Source organism: Dendrobates tinctorius, unplaced genomic scaffold (genome assembly GCF_039654945.1).
Source record: "Dendrobates tinctorius isolate UK_male_01 unplaced genomic scaffold, ASM3965494v1 ptg000004l, whole genome shotgun sequence".
Taxonomy (NCBI): Eukaryota; Metazoa; Chordata; class Amphibia; order Anura; family Dendrobatidae; genus Dendrobates; species Dendrobates tinctorius.
The window spans coordinates 13616700-13634921 of NW_027361672.1; the positions used below are offsets into that span (position 1 = coordinate 13616700).

General features: G+C 47.0%; 1 protein-coding gene across 3 annotated transcripts in view; it reads left to right on the plus strand.

The window, feature by feature from the left end:
* Positions 1 to 3216: 3216 nt before the first annotated feature.
* The window catches only part of LOC141082238 (probable 2-ketogluconate reductase), an 82173-nt gene continuing 67167 nt past the window's right edge, over positions 3217 to 18222 (plus strand). For 2 of the 3 annotated variants that reach the window (XM_073566180.1, XM_073566184.1), the window contains exon 1: positions 3246 to 3734. Coding sequence is in view for 1 of the 3 variants with exons in the window: in XM_073566190.1 (XP_073422291.1) it covers positions 3236 to 3238 (3 nt within the window). In the remaining 2 variants the exon portion in view is untranslated. The other variant, XM_073566190.1, reaches the window with a different exon arrangement.

An 18222-nucleotide genomic window follows, 5' to 3' on the forward strand; every position in this document is an offset into this window, starting at 1 on the left:
GTCAGAGACTCCACTCAGCCAGTCATCATCATTAGTCTCAGATGCCTGATAATCAGGCTCACTACCCTTCCTTACCAGAAGAGGGAGTTCCTCGGGCCTCAGTGTTGAAGGGAAAAATGAACTCACAACAGGAACCTGTCTGCAGGATTGTGCATAGTAACCTAGACAGAGTGTCGAGTCTGCCAACCAAACCGATCAATTCGGAGGCATCTGGTGCCATTGGCTTCAGTCACGTTCAGATCTTCATAGTTTTAGTTTTTGGCACCCAGTCCAGAAGAGCAAACTTTTTTCCTAAAACAATATATATATATAGCAATTCAGCCAATGTTTTCATTGTCTTTCATTTCTTTAGTTGTTTTCTGTGTGGTAATAATACAAAGTTACATTTATTCTTATATACACTGCTCAAAAAAATAAAGGGAACACTTAAGCAACAGAATATAACTCCAAGTAAATCAAACTTCTGTGAAATCAAACTGTCCACTTAGGAAGCAGCACTGATTGACAATCAATTTCACATGCCGCTGTGCAAATGGAATAGACAACAGATGGGAATTATTGGCAATTATCAAGACACCCTCAATAAAGGAGTGGTTCTGCAGGTGGGGACCACAGACCACATCTCAGTGCCAATGCCTTCTGGCTGTTGTTTTGGTCACTTTTGAATGTTGGTTGTGCTTTCATGCTCATGGTTGCATGAGGCGGACTCTACAACCCACACAAGTGGCTCAGGTAGAGCAGCTCATCCAGGATGGCACATCAATGCGAGCTGTGTCAAGAAGGTTTGCTGTGTCTGTCAGCGCAGTGTCCAGAGGCTGGAGGCCCTACCAGGAGACAGGCCAGTACACCAGGAGATGTGGAGGGGGCCGTAGGAGGGAAACAACCCAGCAGCTACCTCCGCCTTTGTGCAAGGAGGAACAGGAGGATCACTGCCGGAGCCCTGCAAAATGACCTCCAGCAGGTCACAAATGTGCATGTCTCTGCAGAAACGGTTAGAAACCGACTCCATGAGGATGACCTGAGTACCCAATGTCCACAGATGGGAGTTGTTCTCACAGCCCAACACCATGCAGGACGCTTGGCATCTGCCACAGAACACCTGGATTGGCAAATTCGCCACTGGCGCCCTGTGCTCTTCACAGATGAAAGCAGGGTCACACTGAGCACATGTGACAGAGTCTGAAGACGCCGTGGAAAGCGATCTGCTGCCTGCAATGACCGGTTTGGCAGTGGGTCAGTAATGGTGTGGGGTGGCATTTCTTTGGAGGGCTGCACAGCCCTCCATGTGCTCGCCAGAGGTAGCCTGACTGCCATTAGGTACGGAGATGAGATCCTCAGACCCCTTGTGAGACCATATGCTGGTGCGGTTGGCCCTGGGTTCCTCCTAATGCAGGATAATGCCAGACCTCATGTGTCTGGAGTGTGTCAGCAGTTCCTGCAAGATGAAGGCATTGAAGCTATGTACTGGCTCGCCCGTTCCCCAGACCTGAATCTGATTGAGCACATCTGGGACATCATGTCTCGCTCCATCCACCAACGTCACGTTGCACCACAGACTGTCCATGAATTGGTGGATGCTTTATAGTCCAGGTCTGGGAGGAGATCCCTCAGGAGACCATCCGCTGCCTCATCAGGAGCATGCCCAGGTGTGGTAGGGAGGTCATACAGGCACATGGAGGCCACACACACTACTGAGCATCATTTCCTTGTCTTCAAGCATTTCTACTGGAATTGGATCAGCCTGTAATTGGATTTTCCACTTTGATTTTGAGCATCCTTACAAATCCAGACCTCCATGGGATATTAATTTTGATTTACATTGATCATTCTTATGTTTTATTGTTCTCAATGAATGCCACTATGTAATGAATAAAGATTTGCAACTGGAATGTTTCATTCAGTGATATCTAGGTATTTTAGTGTTCCCTTTATTTTTTTGAGCAGCGTATATTATATTGGTAAATACCTTTACCCAATAAAGATATGTGTTATGGAAAATGAGGCTTTTTTGTGCTGCCGAGCCAAAACCTCGTTCTTGGGCCAACATAGCTATATAATGGCTTGTTTTTTTCTTGCAGGATTATGTAAAAAAGGGTTTTCCACCCCAGAGGAGGTTGTCTGGGACTTTAACATTGATATGATGGCCTATCCTTAGGCTAGGGTTACACTAGAGTACATTCTCTCATCTGAGAAAATAAAGCTGACTATGCAAATCATCTGATCAGAGAGTCAGCAAATAATGCTCTGATTCTCTCAGATATGGAGAAAAAAAGTCCATCTCCATTCTGTCAGTCCGTGGAAATCAGACTGCACTCAGAGGTCATCCAGCTGCAGCTAGATGTTTTCCACGCATTCGTTGACTTGCATGGCGTGATCTGAATATCGGATCCAATTTGGGAATGTTGATTTTTTCTCCTTGTTCTAAGCTGGTCCGAAAATTGGATGTGAGCACGGAATAACATTGGTCCAAGTGCGATCTGATATTTTGTCTGATCACACTCAGAAAATATGGTGAAGTGCACAAGCCCTTAGGATAAGTCATCATGTGTGATTGGTAAGGGTGCGACACCTGGCTCCCTCACCGATCAGCTGTTCCCAGTGCCAGCAGAGGCCGAAATGCTCAATTGCAGAGCTTCATAGTGTGAGACAGTGACCGGCGTTGTTGTTTATGGCCGGTATGTGTCGCAGAGGCAGAGGTCCTCTGCGCTGGAAACCTGAAATGTTGCTCTGGGACCTGTAGTGCCACGAGCTTTGCTTTACTAATATAAGGGACTGAGCTTACACCTCCCATCAAGAGGTGTTTCTCACAAATAATGAGACTGTGGTGTGGTCACATGATCTCTGTGTTTGGAAGGTCCCGCAAGAGGACTGGATTTCTGAACAGCACATGGGGAGTAGTGATGCGCAGTCCGGCTCTTTTTGGTGATCCAGCTCTCATGGCTCCGCTCACCAAAAAGAGCTGGCTCTTTTTCGGCTCTTTTTGGATCCTAAATGGATCCCTATTGCATGTGTTCGGACGTCCTAAACTCCGCCCACTTGCTAGGAACCAATTAGATTGCTGAGAGGGCGGAGTTTCGTTCTGGTGGGTGGGGTTACGTCTGCCGAACACCGGGATTTTACGCCCAGTGAGAGCCATTCAAGGATTTTAGTGGTTCTCACTGGGGTGCCGGCTCCCACCAGTCACAGCTGGGAGCCGGCTCTTTGTGTCGGATCGTTCGTGAACGACACATCACTAATGGTGAGGCCATGTACTTGCAGAGCCTGTGACGGCTAAGGCTGTGTGCACACGCTGCGGAAAAGGTGCGGATTCTGTACAATCCGCAGGTGAAACCGCAGGTCAAAAGACCTGCGGTTTTACCTGCGGATTGCTCTGCGGTTTTGCCCTGCGGTTTTTCATCTCAATGGAGGAGATGGCAAACCGCAGGAGAATCCGCAGAAAGAATTGACATGTCAATTCTTTCTGCGGATTGAAAACCGCAGATAATCCGCGCGGAAAATTCCGCACCGTCTGCACTGCGGTTTTTGATTCCCATAGGGAATCATTGTACTGTACACCGCAGCAAAATCCGCATCGTGTGCACACAGCCTTACTGTTGTGGGAGGTACCGTCCGGATCTGGAACTGTCAGGTGGGACTTGGCAGAGCAAGTCATCATACGGGACAGTGAAGTAAGGCGGCTTCCCTGGCAGCCGGGACTGACAAGGAGTCAGCGTGAGCAGCGGAGCTCCTGGAAGGTAACCTCAGACAAGGGGGTTGTAAGAGAGGTGTATCTGCTACGTGAACAGACTGGTGTCCTGTTGTGTTCGTGGCGTGTAACGAAATGGACTGTACTCTATACAGTTTATACTGTATTTAAATTACCCGGAGGGTCTGTTTAAGGGTATGTGCACACGTTTGCCTGCATTATTTTCCGCACAGAATCTGCACCTCTTGTCAGAAAACACAGGTGCATTTTTTATGCAGATTTTCATGCGTTTTTTAATGTGGATTGTATATGTTTTTGTAAGCTAAATAAAGATATGTTATTTAACAGATAAAAAACAGACTGATCTATCTATAGATCCATCTATCTGTCCCATATCTATCTATAGATAGATACATATGGGATAGATAGATCTATACATAAATAAAAGGGAAAAAAATGTCTATCAAAATTAAACATTTTGTTCATTAATAAACATGGGCCTTGCTATTATATATCTATCCATAGATATATCCATAGATAGATAGATAGATCTATATAGGTATATCCATAGATATATCTATAGATATATCTATGGATAGATATACATAGATAAATATATAATCGCAAGGCCGATGTTTATTAATGAACAATATGTTTAATTTTGATTAAAAAAAACAGGAAAAAAAATGGTGTGCGCTCCCGCGCAATTTTCTGCGCCAGAGAGGGAAAGCCAACTGCCGGGGGCCAATATTTGTAGCCTGGGAAGGGGGGTAATACCTATGGCCCCTTCACAGGCTATGAATATCAGCCCGCATCTGTCTGCATAGCCTTTACTGGCTATTAAAATAGGGGGACCCCCCCAAAAAAAAATGATGTGGGATCCCCCTATATTTTATAGCCAGAAAGGCTACACAGGCAGCTGCGGGATGATATTCATAGCCTAGGAAGGGGCCATGGATATTGGACCCTCCATGGCTACAAATACCAGCCCGTAGCTGCCCCAGAAATGGCGCATCTGTACGATGCGCCAATTCTGGCACTTAGCCTCTCTTATCCCACTGCCGTGTAGCGGTGGCATATGGGGTAATAAGAGGTTAATGTCACCTTGCTATTGTAAGGTGACATTAAGCCCGGTTAATAATGGAGAGGCATCAATAAGATACCGATCCATTATTAATCTTTTAGTATCAAAGGGTTAAAGAAAAAGACACAGCCAGAAAAAAGTATTTTAATACTACACATTTTGTCATTATTTTTATTAAACGCCTACATCCAAGCGAAGCCATCGTCTCCTGTAAAAAAAAAAATTAAAAAAACAAACCAACACAAATACTCCCTGTCCGACGCAGTGCCTCTTTAAAAACGAGTGTCCCACGACGATCTTCCCTATAGAGCTGTCACATCAGCAGATGTGACCACTCTATAGGGCCTCCGATGACACACTGACCAGAGATAACCCTCCTGCAGTGTGTCATCGGAGTAAGGCCGGGGTCACACTAACCGACGCAAAATACGGTCAGTATTTTACATGCGTAATACGGATGAATGGCCCCTAAACAGTGCTCCGTATGTCATCCGTAATCAAGGTGTGGTCGCGTATTTTGCGCATGTAAGCATCCGTATGTAATCCGTATGGCATCCGTATGGCGAGATTTTCTCGCAGGCTTGCAAAATGAACATATAATGGAGCCCTATGACAGGGTTTCTAACGGAAACCAAAGAATAGATATAGACACATAGAATGCGCATATATACAGTGGGGCAAAAAAGTATTTAGTCAGTCAGCAATAGTGCAAGTTCCACCACTTAAAAAGATGAGAGGCGTCTGTAATTTACATCATAGGTAGACCTCAACTATGGGAGACAAACTGAGAAAAAAAAATCCAGAAAATCACATTGTCTGTTTTTTTTTCCTTTTATTTGCATATTATGGTGGAAAATAAGTATTTGGTCAGAAACAAAATTTCATCTCAATACTTTGTGATATATCCTTTGTTGGCAATGACAGAGGTCAAACGTTTTCTGTAAGTCTTCACAAGGTTGCCACACACTGTTGTTGGTATGTTGGCCCATTCCTCCATGCAGATCTCCTCTAGAGCAGTGATGTTTTTGGCTTTTCGCTTGGCAACACGGACCTTCAACTCCCTCCAAAGGTTTTCTATAGGGTTGAGATCTGGAGACTGGCTAGGCCACTCCAGGACCTTGAAATGCTTCTTACGAAGCCACTCCTTCATTGCCCTGGCGGTGTGCTTTGGATTATTGTCATGTTGAAAGACCCAGCCACGTTTCATCTTCAATGCCCTTGCTGATGGAAGGAGGTTTGCACTCAAAATCTCACGATACATGGCCCCATTCATTCTTTCATGTACCCGGATCAGTCGTCCTGGCCCCTTTGCAGAGAAACAGCCCCAAAGCATGATGTTTCCACCACCATGCTTTACAGTAGGTATGGTGTTTGATGGATGCAACTCAGTATTCTTTTTCCTCCAAACACGACAAGTTGTGTTTCTACCAAACCGTTCCAGTTTGGTTTCATCAGACCATAGGACATTCTCCCAAAACTCCTCTGGATCATCCAAATGCTCTCTAGCAAACTTCAGACGGGCCCGGACATGTACAGGCTTAAGCAGTGGGACACGTCTGGCACTGCAGGATCTGAGTCCATGGTGGCGTAGTGTGTTACTTATGGTAGGCCTTGTTACATTGGTCCCAGCTCTCTGCAGTTCATTCACTAGGTCCCCCCGCGTGGTTCTGGGATTTTTGCTCACCGTTCTTGTGATCATTCTGACCCCACGGGGTGGGATTTTGCGTGGAGCACCAGATCGAGGGAGATTATCAGTGGTCTTGTATGTCTTCCATTTTCTAATTATTGCTCCCACAGTTGATTTCTTCACTCCAAACTGGTTGGCTAATGCAGATTCAGTCTTCCCAGCCTGGTGCAGGGCTACAATTTTGTTTCTGGTGTCCTTTGACAGCTCTTTGGTCTTCACCATAGTGGAGTTTGGAGTCAGACTGTTTGAGGGTGTGCACAGGTGTCTTTTTATACTGATAACAAGTTTAAACAGGTGCCATTACTACAGGTAATGAGTGGAGGAAAGAGGAGACTCTTAAAGAAGAAGTTACAGGTCTGTGAGAGCCAGAAATCTTGATTGCTTGTTTCTGACCAAATACTTATTTTCCACCATAATATGCAAATAAAATGAAAAAAAAACAGACAATGTGATTTTCTGGATTTTTTTTTCTCAGTTTGTCTCCCATAGTTGAGGTCTACCTATGATGTAAATTACAGACGCCTCTCATCTTTTTAAGTGGTGGAACTTGCACTATTGCTGACTGACTAAATACTTTTTTGCCCCACTGTATATGTATTCTATGTGTTTATATCTAGTCTTTCGTTTCTTTATTAAACCTGTCAGTATGAGTTTACTGTATAGCGCACTGAATTGCCGGCTTTTCTAAAAGACACCGGGTGCGTATTTCTCGCAAGTCACATGTGTGGTCCGTGTGTAATCCGTATTTTTTGCGCACCCATTGACTTGCATTGGCGTACTACGGCCGTAGTACGCTGACAATCGCAGCATGCTGCGATTGGCACGGAGCGTAGAATACGGATGAGAAATATACGGCTGGTGCGAGGGACCCCATAGAGAATCATTGGTCCGTGTCTAATGCGTGCTTTTAGCGCCTCTCACTCGACCGTATTCCTCGCCAGTGTGACCCCGGCCTTAAGCCTCTCAAGTGAACTCAAGTGACCTGTCGGCAGCAGAGTGATACAATGCAGAGGATTATCTCCGTCATTGTATCACTGGATCACCTGGAGAACGGTCGCATCAGCTGATGTGACAGCTCTCCACGGGAGATCGTCGTGTGACAATCATTATAAAGGGGATTACGTCGGATACAGGGAGTATAGTGTTTGTTTATTTTTTTACATTTTTTTTGCAGATGAGTGAGGGCTTCGGTGATTAGGTGTAGATGGTGAGCATGAACTATATGTGTACTGTATGTGTTTTGTTTTTTTTTAACTTTCAACACATTAGCCGGATGATGGGACTACTACTGTCCCATCATTGGCTAATGTGTCACTCACTGTTAGGCTAAGTGCACACGTCGCAGAAAATTTCTGCTCAAAAACCTGACTCCCTTCCCAGAAACCGCGGCGGTTTTTGAGCGGTTTTTGCGCGTTTTTGATGCTGTTTTTTCCGCAGCGGTTTAAAAACGCATGGAAGAAGCCAAAAATGCGGAAAAATACGCAAAATTAATGAGCATGCTGCGGTTTTTACCGCGATGTGTTTTATTAGCGGTAAAAACCGCATCAATGTGCACAAAAAGTGCAAAATGCATAGAGATGACTGGGAAGCTTATTTTTAGCGGTTTTATAGACAAAACCGCGGTAAAAAAAATGCTAAAAAAGCTGTGTGTGAACACAGCCTTACTGTAGCAGGCATAACCGAATGGGACTTGTAGTCCCATCGGACTATGCATACACACACACATCCCCGCAGACCCCCCAGACAGCCCCACAGACCTCCCGTATAGCCGCAGCAGACCCCCGCGGACACCGGCACACACATACACACGCACACAGTAACCGCCCACACTCTTCCCTCCTCCCGATCTGCAGCGTTTCTTTTTTACATCTGCGGTTTTGCTGTGGATTGGCCAAAATCAATGGTAGTCAGTGGGTGCTGAAACGCTGCAGATCCGCAAAAAGAATTGACATGTTGCGGAAAATAAAACGCTGCGATTCCATGCGGATTTTCCGCAGTATGTGCACAGCGTTTTTGGATTTTCCATTGATTAACATTGTGTGCACTCTGCACTGCGGATTTTATGCAATGCCGTGCTTTCAAAAACGCTGCGGAAACGTATCAAAATCCGCAAAGTGTGCACATACCCTAAGGGTATGTTTCCAGGGTCAGGATTGCATCAGGATTTGACGTAGGTAAAATCTGCACCAAATCTGCACCTGAGGTCAGAGATGAGAACTAGCCAAGTAACCAGAGATAACCCCCGGTCATTTGCACGGCTGTTCTCGCGATAAGCTAAGTTATCGCGAGAACTGCAGTGGACGCAGTGTTAGTAGACATGCGTAGTAAGCTGCGTTTACGCTGTACGTAGCGTCAAACCCGCAGCGTTTCTTGACCGTGGAAACATACCCCTAGGGTGTGTGCACACGCTGCGGATTAATCCGCACGGATTTTGCAAAAACCGCAGATAAACCGCAGGTCAAAATTTTTACAATTCTGACCACAGTCACTTTGAGGTTTTAACTCTGTAACGCTTTAATGGATCCCGCTGATTCTGAGATTATTTTTTCGTGGCATATTGTACTTCATGTTAGTGGTAAAATTTGTTCGATAAGTCTTGTGTTTATTTATGAAAAAAACGGAAATATGGCAAAAATTGTGAAAATTTTGCAATTTTAAAACTTTAAATTTTTATGCCCTTAAATCAGAGAGATGTGTCACAAAAATTAATTAATAAATAACATTTCCCACATGTCTACTTTACATCACCACAATTTTGGAAGCAAAATTTTTTTTAGGAAGTTATAAGGGTTAAAAGTTGACCAGCGATTTCTCATTTTTACAACATAATTTACAAAACCATTTTTTTTAGGGACCACATCATATTTAAAGTCATTTTGAGGGGTGTACATGACAGAAAATACCCAAAAGTGGCACCAGTCTAAAAACTAGACCCCTCAAGGTGCTCAAAACCACATTCAATAAGTTTATTAACCCTTTAAGTGCTTCACAGGAACTAAAGCAATGTGGAAGGAAAAAATTAACATTTAACTTTTTTTTGCAAAAAATTTACTTCAGAACCAATTTCTTTTATTTTCACTAGTGTTAAAAGAGAAAATCAACCACAAAATTTGTTGTACAATTTCTCCTGGATACGCCGATACCCCATATGGGGGGGTAAACCACTTTTTCAGCACACGGCAGAGCTCGCAAGGGATGGAGCGCCGTTTGACTTTTTCAACGCAGAATTGGCTGGAATTGAGATCGGATGCCATGTTGCGTTTGGAGAGCCCTTAATGTGCCTAAACAGTGGAAACCTACAACAAGTGACCCCATTTTGGAAACTAGACCCATTAAGGAACTTATCTAGATGTGTGGTGAGCACTTTGAACCTTCAAGTGCTTCACAGAAGTTTATAACGTAGAGCCGTGAAAATAAGAAATCCATTTTTTTCCACAAAAATGATCTTTTCGCCCCAAAATTTTTATTTTTACAAGGGTAACAGGAGAAATCATACCTCCACAGTTGTTGTGTGATTTGTCCTGAGTACGCCGATACCCCATATGTGGGGGGGGGGGAACCACTATTTGGGCGCATGGGAGAGCTCGGAAGGGAAGGAGTGCCATTTTGGAATGCAGACTTTGATGGAATGGTCTGCGGGCGTCATGTTGCGTTTGCAGAGCCCCTGATGGGCCTAAATAGTGGAAACCCCCCACAAGTGACCCCATTTTGAAAATTAGACCCCCTAAGGAACTTATCTAGATGTGTGGTGAGCACTTTGAACCCCCAAGCGCTTCACAGAAGTTTATAAATGCAGAGCTGTGAAAATAAAAAGCCGTGAAAATTCTAACCCTAATCCTAGTTCGCCCTAACCCTAATTCTAACCCTAGCCCTAACCCTAGTCCAACCCTAACCCTAGCCCTAATCCTAGCCCAACCCTAATCCTAGCCCAACCCTAACCCTAGCCTAACCCTAACCCTAGCCTAACCCTAACCCTAGCCCTAACCCTAATGGAAAGCTGAAAAAAAAATACTTTCTTTATTTTGTTATGTTGGCCTAACTAAGGGGGTGATAAATGGGGGGATTATGTACTATTTTGTTTATTTTGATCACGATGATAGTTTATCATCGTGATCAAAATGAATGAATGGAATCTGCCAGCCGGAGCCAGCAGATTCCCGACGGGCGCACTGCGCATGCGCCCGCCATTTTCCCCGGATCCAAGATGGCGGCGCCCACCGGAGGATGTCGACGGGACGCGGGACCACCGGGAGGGGACAGAGGACCACGGAGAGGTACCGGGGGGGGGATCGGGGACCCTCTTTCTCTCTCCTCTGATGTGCGATCACATCAGAGGAAAGAGAAATGAAATGTAAAATCGCGGCTTTTTTTTGCGGTCGCCGTTATAGGGTTAATAACGGCGATTGCAAAAGCGAGGTCGGTGAAAACCGACCGATTCATGATCTCTGGGGTCTCGGCTACCCCCGGCAGCCGAGACCCCGGAGAAAATCCGACACTGGGGGGCGCTATTCACTTTCTCCACAGCGCCGTGAATTCACAGCGCTGTGGTTTTAGTACCCTTAATTACCGCCGTTAAAAGGCGTATCGGCGGTCGCTAAGGGGTTAAGTTAGTTTAACTAATAGGTTATATTTAGCAAAAAAAATGTTCCCGCTAATCTCTTGTCCTTAACCTGGATGTGGATCTTGATCTTGTTATACTACTTTATAGGGCATATTAATCACGTCCACTACTGCGGGGATATCTGTCCTCTGTGCATTCCATAGACCGGAAGTGACGATGGCTAGATTGCCTTTGGAAACAGGAAGATGTGGAACCTGTTGCGGGCCAGGCGTTCGGAAGTCATTTTGGTGTGCGGTCTTTCTCACTGTAGCCGCATACGCCAACACAGAAGCAGGAAATGGGTCACAGAAGGGGAGGTACCATTGCGGGTCAACAGCTCGGAAATTATATCGGCGTGCACTCCAGTAACCGGAAGTGCTGGCTATCCTTTGATAGACATACTTGCCGATACTGCTATCGCACTAAGGGGAACTGATGGAACCACGCAGGCACGGACTGGGGCTGAAATTCAGTCCAGGCATTTGAAATCACACAGGCCAATGTTGTCCCCCTCCCCATGAACCAGATGGGATATATTACTAATATTACCCTGGATGGTGGAAAAGAAGATTTACTACAAGACCAATATTTTTAATGATACCCATGGCCTGGTGGGGTAAGTAACGGAGTCAGCAACTTTCTGCTCCATCACAACTCTTAACAGTGTAGGTGTCTTGAGAACAACGATACTGTTAACAACATAGCAGACAAGGCAGCCCATGACCAGACAGGCCCTTCTGGCATTTGCCAGAATTGCCAGATGGCCAGTCTGGTCCTGGAACCACGTCATTGGTTTGAGGGTCTCAGACAGGAAATAGCAAGTATCTGACAATCACCACTCTACATATAACTAGCCCTGATCTCTGTTTCCCTCTCTGCAGAACAGGACAGAGAGTGGAGATACCCACATGTCTTTATAGCACTTAGCACTTTAATCTCTTAATACAAGCTAGTTCCCTGATGAGTTTGCCTGGATGAAACGCGTTGGGACACAACCACTAGTTAGAGTGCAGTTCCTTTCAGTCTAGGGGTAGTTGTGGACAGCCTTTGTCAGGGAGGGAGTACTGGGATTAGTTTGATTAGTTTATAACTAGCCCCATAGGGACTGACAGGGTTATTGTCTGTCCCTTCTATCTTCTGGAGGATCCAACCAGGAAAAAAAGACATTCTCCCCTGCGAAAGTATACCTAAGAATCGTTGAGAATGTTCCAAACGTTATACTGTCACACCTGACTATGATATTATGCGTTTGTCACATATTTTTGTTAGGGTCCACACACTGTTTTTTCGCCTCTAGAGGCAGGTATGCATTTTTGCTCCATTGCTCGAACAGAACAAAAGGAATTATTTTTCATTTACAATTCATCCATTATTGCACGTTGATATCTCTCTTGACATAGAGAATCTAACATTTTTTTGCCTCTAGAACATTGTATGATATTGTACATTATCCCATACACTTACAAGTATTTAATATCGTATTGTCATTATTGTCATGAATAGGTGACCTTGTTGAGTGGCATCCTTGTTCAACACCTCACACCTCATGACAGTGGTTCCTTGTAACATTGATTGATTTTCTCTTACTGCAGGAGAAACTAGATCTATTCTTTTACCCTTACGGGAGGTGGGCCCTCGGTTAGCACCTCTAGAGACATTCTCCTCAACAGAAGTTGGTCCCCCATATTTTAGAGGTGGCACTTTTTGTTAGTTTTTTATTGAACACATTAAAAGTTATGTTTTAATGCACTATTCTCACTTTTTCCTATATATTATTTATTTATTAGTTTAAAAACGCAATACATAAAAATATAAATGCTCACACATTTGCACAGAAAAAAATGATATAAAAAAAGAGCAGAAAGAAGTTGAGATAGGGACTAGTTTTGCCCATCAAAATTCTCTTCCTGACAGCGGAGGTTGGCACCCTAAGTTGAAACAGTATGGCGCTTCTCGGCACCTGCCCCTATGTAGCCCTATTACTACTCTGACTGACCAAGCTTCCTCTATAGGTGATCAGATAATATGTAATTAACATATATAAATATATGCAATACAGATACTAGTGGGTTGATGGGTATCATCAATATTTTTCAACAATCTGACTTGAATTAAAAAAAAATCCAAGAATAAACATATATAATGTCCTTGTACGATAAATAACCTTTCAGGTCATAAATGGCCAGTCAAGTGGCAGTGCAATTAAAATCACAAAACATCCAAATACTGTACCTCATAGTCATGTTTCCTCTTTTGGTCATTCAGGGATTCATCAGGGAATTCCTTGAATCAGGGCAAGAAAATGAGACCATAAGTCGTACTGCAATGAGGATAACAGCTCACAGGCCCAGGCAACATGCCTCCACATAGCCTCTTACATTCAATATGAGCCCCAATACAGCTCCCCTGTAAACAATATGAGCCCCCATACAGCCTCCTTGTATACAATATGAGCCCCCACATAGCCTCGTACATACATTATGAGTACCCTCACTGCCCCTACATACAGTATGAATCCACACGCAGCCCTTACATACAATGAGTCCACACACAGCCTCCCTACATACAGTATGATCCCCTACATAGCCCCCCATACATAAAGTATGAGCACCCACACAGCCCCCTACATACAGTATGAATCCACACATAGCTCCCTATATACAGTATGAGCCCCCAAATAACCTTCAATATACAGTATGAGCAAGCACATAGCTCCCTAGGTACAGTATGAGCCCCTGAATAGCCTCCTATATACAGTGTGAGCCACCACATAGCTCCCTATATACAGTATGTGAGGCATAGGGTTTCTGTAGCTGCACAGCAGAGATTCCGAGCCTTGCATTCGGCGGTCTCCCATTCCTCTCCGGCGGCAGAGGAGGCTGCTCAGCGGACTTGTCGATCCAGGCGCTCTGCTCAGACCAGCTCTGTAGGATTGGTTGCTGCTGCCACCTCTGGTCCAGCTATTACAATGCATGCTGGTCAGCAGCGAGCTACTCCAGGGACTAAGTCCTCCTTTCGGTCCACTGAGCATGCTCTTGCGACGATCTCTCATTGGAGATCGTAGGTCACATGCTCAGGTCCTTCTCCAGCTCGGATTGGACCCTCAGGAAGGTCCCGGAAGGACGTTGCTATAAAAGAGCCGCATGGCCATGCGCTAGTATAGACTCATATTGTATATTGTGTGAGTGATGATGAATGCATGTATCTAGTGACTGACTCATTATGACTCCCCTCCCTTGGATACGTATGGTATAGGGCTATAGAGTTAGAGTCAGTGTCTACTAGTGGCTTGGTCTGCGCCACGGTGCTTCCACATCTCAGCACCTCACTTAGCGCCATATGGTGCCGTCCAGAGCTGGGCACCTTCAGTACCGCATTACGCGGCTGCATCCACCAGTGCGATGCTGTACGCAAGTCTAGCGCATTCCTCCATTGTTCCAGGAGGTTAGTGGCGTCCACCAGAGCGGTGCAGTTCGCACATACTGCGCTTTACTTATTTCATTTGTTTTTTCCTGGCACCACTGTTGCGGTGCCAAGCACTAGTGTGACTAGGGGGACGCTAACCCAGTGTCTCAGGGGTAGAGTTCTGTGTCTATACACCAGTGCTCACATTGCTGAGCTCTGTGAGCATAAACAGGCTGCGGCATTTGTGTTTGGTGGTCGGGCGGCTCTGTGAGGTAACAGAGTCTGCCTCTGTACACACTAGGTGGAGGTAACCCTGTGTGTCCCTTTATTATACTGCCATATCATGTCTGCCATTACTGAGCAGCAGTTAACACCTCAGCACGGTGGACCCCAGGCTGCGAATGCACCTGAATACCATCTTTATTATTTGGTGAGTTCCACCAGCCCCTAACATTATACTAGCGCCAGGGTCTGGCTAGTAATTGCGGACAAACAGCGACTGCTGCAGTACATTCGGCAGCTGCAGGGCAGGTTGGTGTCTTTCGAGCGTTCAGCCTCAGCTGTGGATGTTACTGCGGTCACTGTCCAGGCAGCCACGGAGGCTGTCTCCCGTGTGACCACTGCCATCCCTGCCCCGACTTTGTCCCGCCTCCCGCTGCCCGAGAAGTTCTCGGGCGATAGTGCTTCTTGTAGGGGTTTCATGAGCCAGTGCTCTATACAGTTGGAGCTGCTGGCAGCACGATTCCCCTCCGAGCAGGCTAAGGTGGGATTTATTATTTCCCTCCTGTCGGGTAGGGCTTTGGAGTGGGCCACACCGCTGTGGGAGCGTGGTGATCATGTGGAGCAGAGTGCTTCGCAGTTCTTGGGCACTCTGAAGCAGATCTTCCTGGGACCGCGAGTCACCCATGACACCGTGCTCCGGCTGCTGGCATTGTCACAGGGCTCGTCCATGGTCAGCCACTTTGCCATCCAGTTCCGGACGCTGGCCTCGGAGTTAGAGTGGCCAGACAAGGTCCTCATTCTGGCATTCTGGAGAGGTTTGGCTGACCATGTGAAGGACGCTCTGGCCACCAGGGAGATTTGCGCTACACTGGAGGAGCTTATCGCCGTCTCCACCCGTATAGACCTTCGCTTTGCTGAGCGAAGGTTGGAGCGGTCCCAGTGTAGGCAGAGGTTTAGGTTGGCACCCAGTTTTGCCCGATCGGGCGTCCGAGTGTCAGGGGGCTTCCCATGAGGGATCCAGGCCCCGGTCCGCTCAAGCCCCTGTGATCTTTTATGAATGCCGGCAGTCCGGTCATCTTGCCAACCGGTGCCCACTGCGGCCGGGAAAACGCTCACGCCCGGTGGCCGTAGGAGGCGGATCACTGGAATCCGCGGTATTTTCCTCTAAGTTGTCCTTTAAGGGGACTCTTGGGTTTGGTTCTTCCACTCTGGCGGTGGAGGTTTGCGTGGATTCCGGAGCGGAGGGCAATTTTATGTCATCTGCATTTGCTCAACGGCACGCAATACCACGGGTTATGATGTCCAAGCCAGTCACCGTCAGAGTAGTGAACGGCGCGACTCTGCCCTCACAGATTACCCACCAAACCGCTCCTCTGTTGCTCTCGGTGTCTCCATCTCATCAGAAGACAATATCCCTCCACGTCATGCCCGAGGGTATCGACCAGGTCCTTCTAGGGGTCCCCTGGTTGCGGTATCACTCTCCCCATATAAAGTGGTCCTCGGGGAGAATTCTTGGTTGGAGTAAGTCATGTGAGGGTAGATGTCTGAGGGAGAGCGTCCAGGTTGCCTCCACCGAGGTCCCCGCAGATCTTTCCTCGCTCCCCAAACACTATCGACAGTATGCGGACGTGTTCTCCAAAAAGGCGGTGGAGACCCTTCCACCTCATCGCCCCTATGACTGTCCTATTGACCTCTTGCCTGGTGCTGAGCCTCTCCGGGGTCGAGTCTATCCCCTATCTCTCCCGGAGACAGAGGCCATGTCTCAATACATCAGGGAGAATCTGGCAAGAGGATTCATTAGGAAGTCAGTGTCACCAGCGGGGGCGGGATTCTTCTTCGTCCAATAGAAGAGTGGGGAACTACGTCCCTGCATCGATTACAGGGGTCTTAACGCCATCACCATTAAGAATAAGTATCCTCTGCCCCTGATATCGGAGCTGTTTGATAGGCTACGGGGAGCGAGAGAGTTTACCAAACTTGATCTGCGGGGGGCTTACAACCTGATTCGCATCTGTGATGGGGATGAATGGAAGACGGCATTTAACACCATGGACGGGCACTATGAATACCTGGTGATGCCCTTCGGGCTCTGCAATGCACCGGCCGTCTTCCAAGACTTTGTGAACGATATCTTCTGGGATATGCTTACCACCTTGGTAGTAGTCTATCTGGATGATATCCTCATCTACTCTCCAGATATTGACACCCACCGGAGAGATGTTTGCAAAGTTTTTGACCTCCTGCGGGCAAACTCCCTCTATGCCAAGTTGGAGAAGTGTGTGTTTGAGCAGGAGTCCTTGCCTTTCCTGGGATATATCATCTCCGCCCAGGGATTGGCCATGGATCCTGCCAAGCTACAGGCGGTGATGGATTGGCAGGAACCCCATTCTCAAAGCGGTGCAGCGCTTTATGGGGTTCATAAATTACTATCGCCAATTCATCCCCCACTTCTCGACTTTGGTAGCCCCCTTGGTAGCCCTCACCAAGAAGGGTGCAAACCACAAGTTGTGGTCGGAACCTGTCTCCAAGGCCTTCTCTATTAAATCCCATTTCGCTAGCGCTCCCATTCTACATCGCCCCGATGTAGATAAACCCTTCATTCTGGAGGTGGATGCCTCTTCCGTCGGTGCTGGAGCAGTCCTGTTCCAGAAGGACTCGCAAGGTCAGAAGCACCCATGCTTCTTCTCCAAGACCTTCACACCGGCGGAGAGGAATTATTCCATCGGGATCAGGGAGTTGCTAGCAAAGAAGTTGGCCTTTTCAGAGTGGAGACACCTCCTGGAGGGGGATCGCCACCCTTTCCAGGTGTTCACCGCCCACAAGAACTTGGTTTATCTACAAACAGCCCAGCGGCTAAATTCTCGCCAGGCCAGATGGTCCTTGTTCTTCTCCCGATTCCACTTCACCCTGCATTTTCTCTACGGGGAGAAGAACGTTCGGGCCGATGCTCTCTCCTGCTCCATGGTGTCATCGGAGGAGGAGCCTCGGCTGATAGTCCCATCTGAGAGCCTGAGGACCGTGGCTCCGGTCGTCCTTGAGTCTGTACCTCCGGGCAAGACTTTTGTCCCTGCCCGTCTGCGACTGGAGGTCCTCTCTTGGGCTCATTCGTCCAGGGTGGGTGGACATTTTGGGACGAAATGGACCTCTGAGCTTCTGGCGAGGACGTACTGGTGGCCGCATATAGCCCGTGACGTCAGGGACTATATTCAGGTGTGCGTCTCTTGCGCCCAGAATAGGTCGTCTTGGCAGCGGCCCGCTAGGCTACTTTACCCTCTGCCGGTAGCGGACAGGCCCTCGGAGAAGGTCGGTATGGACTTTGTGGTGGGACTGTCCCAGTTCAGTCGCAGCACCGTCATTTGTGTTGTCACCGACCACTTCTCCTAGATGGTGCACCTGGTACCTCTCTCCCGGTTACCTTCTGCACGGGGTCTGGCACCGTTGTTTATTAAGCACGTTTTCCGCCTGCACGGCATGCCGGAAAAGATTGTCAGCGACCGGGGCCCCCAGTTTGCGTCTCGGTTCTGGAGAGAGCTCTGTAG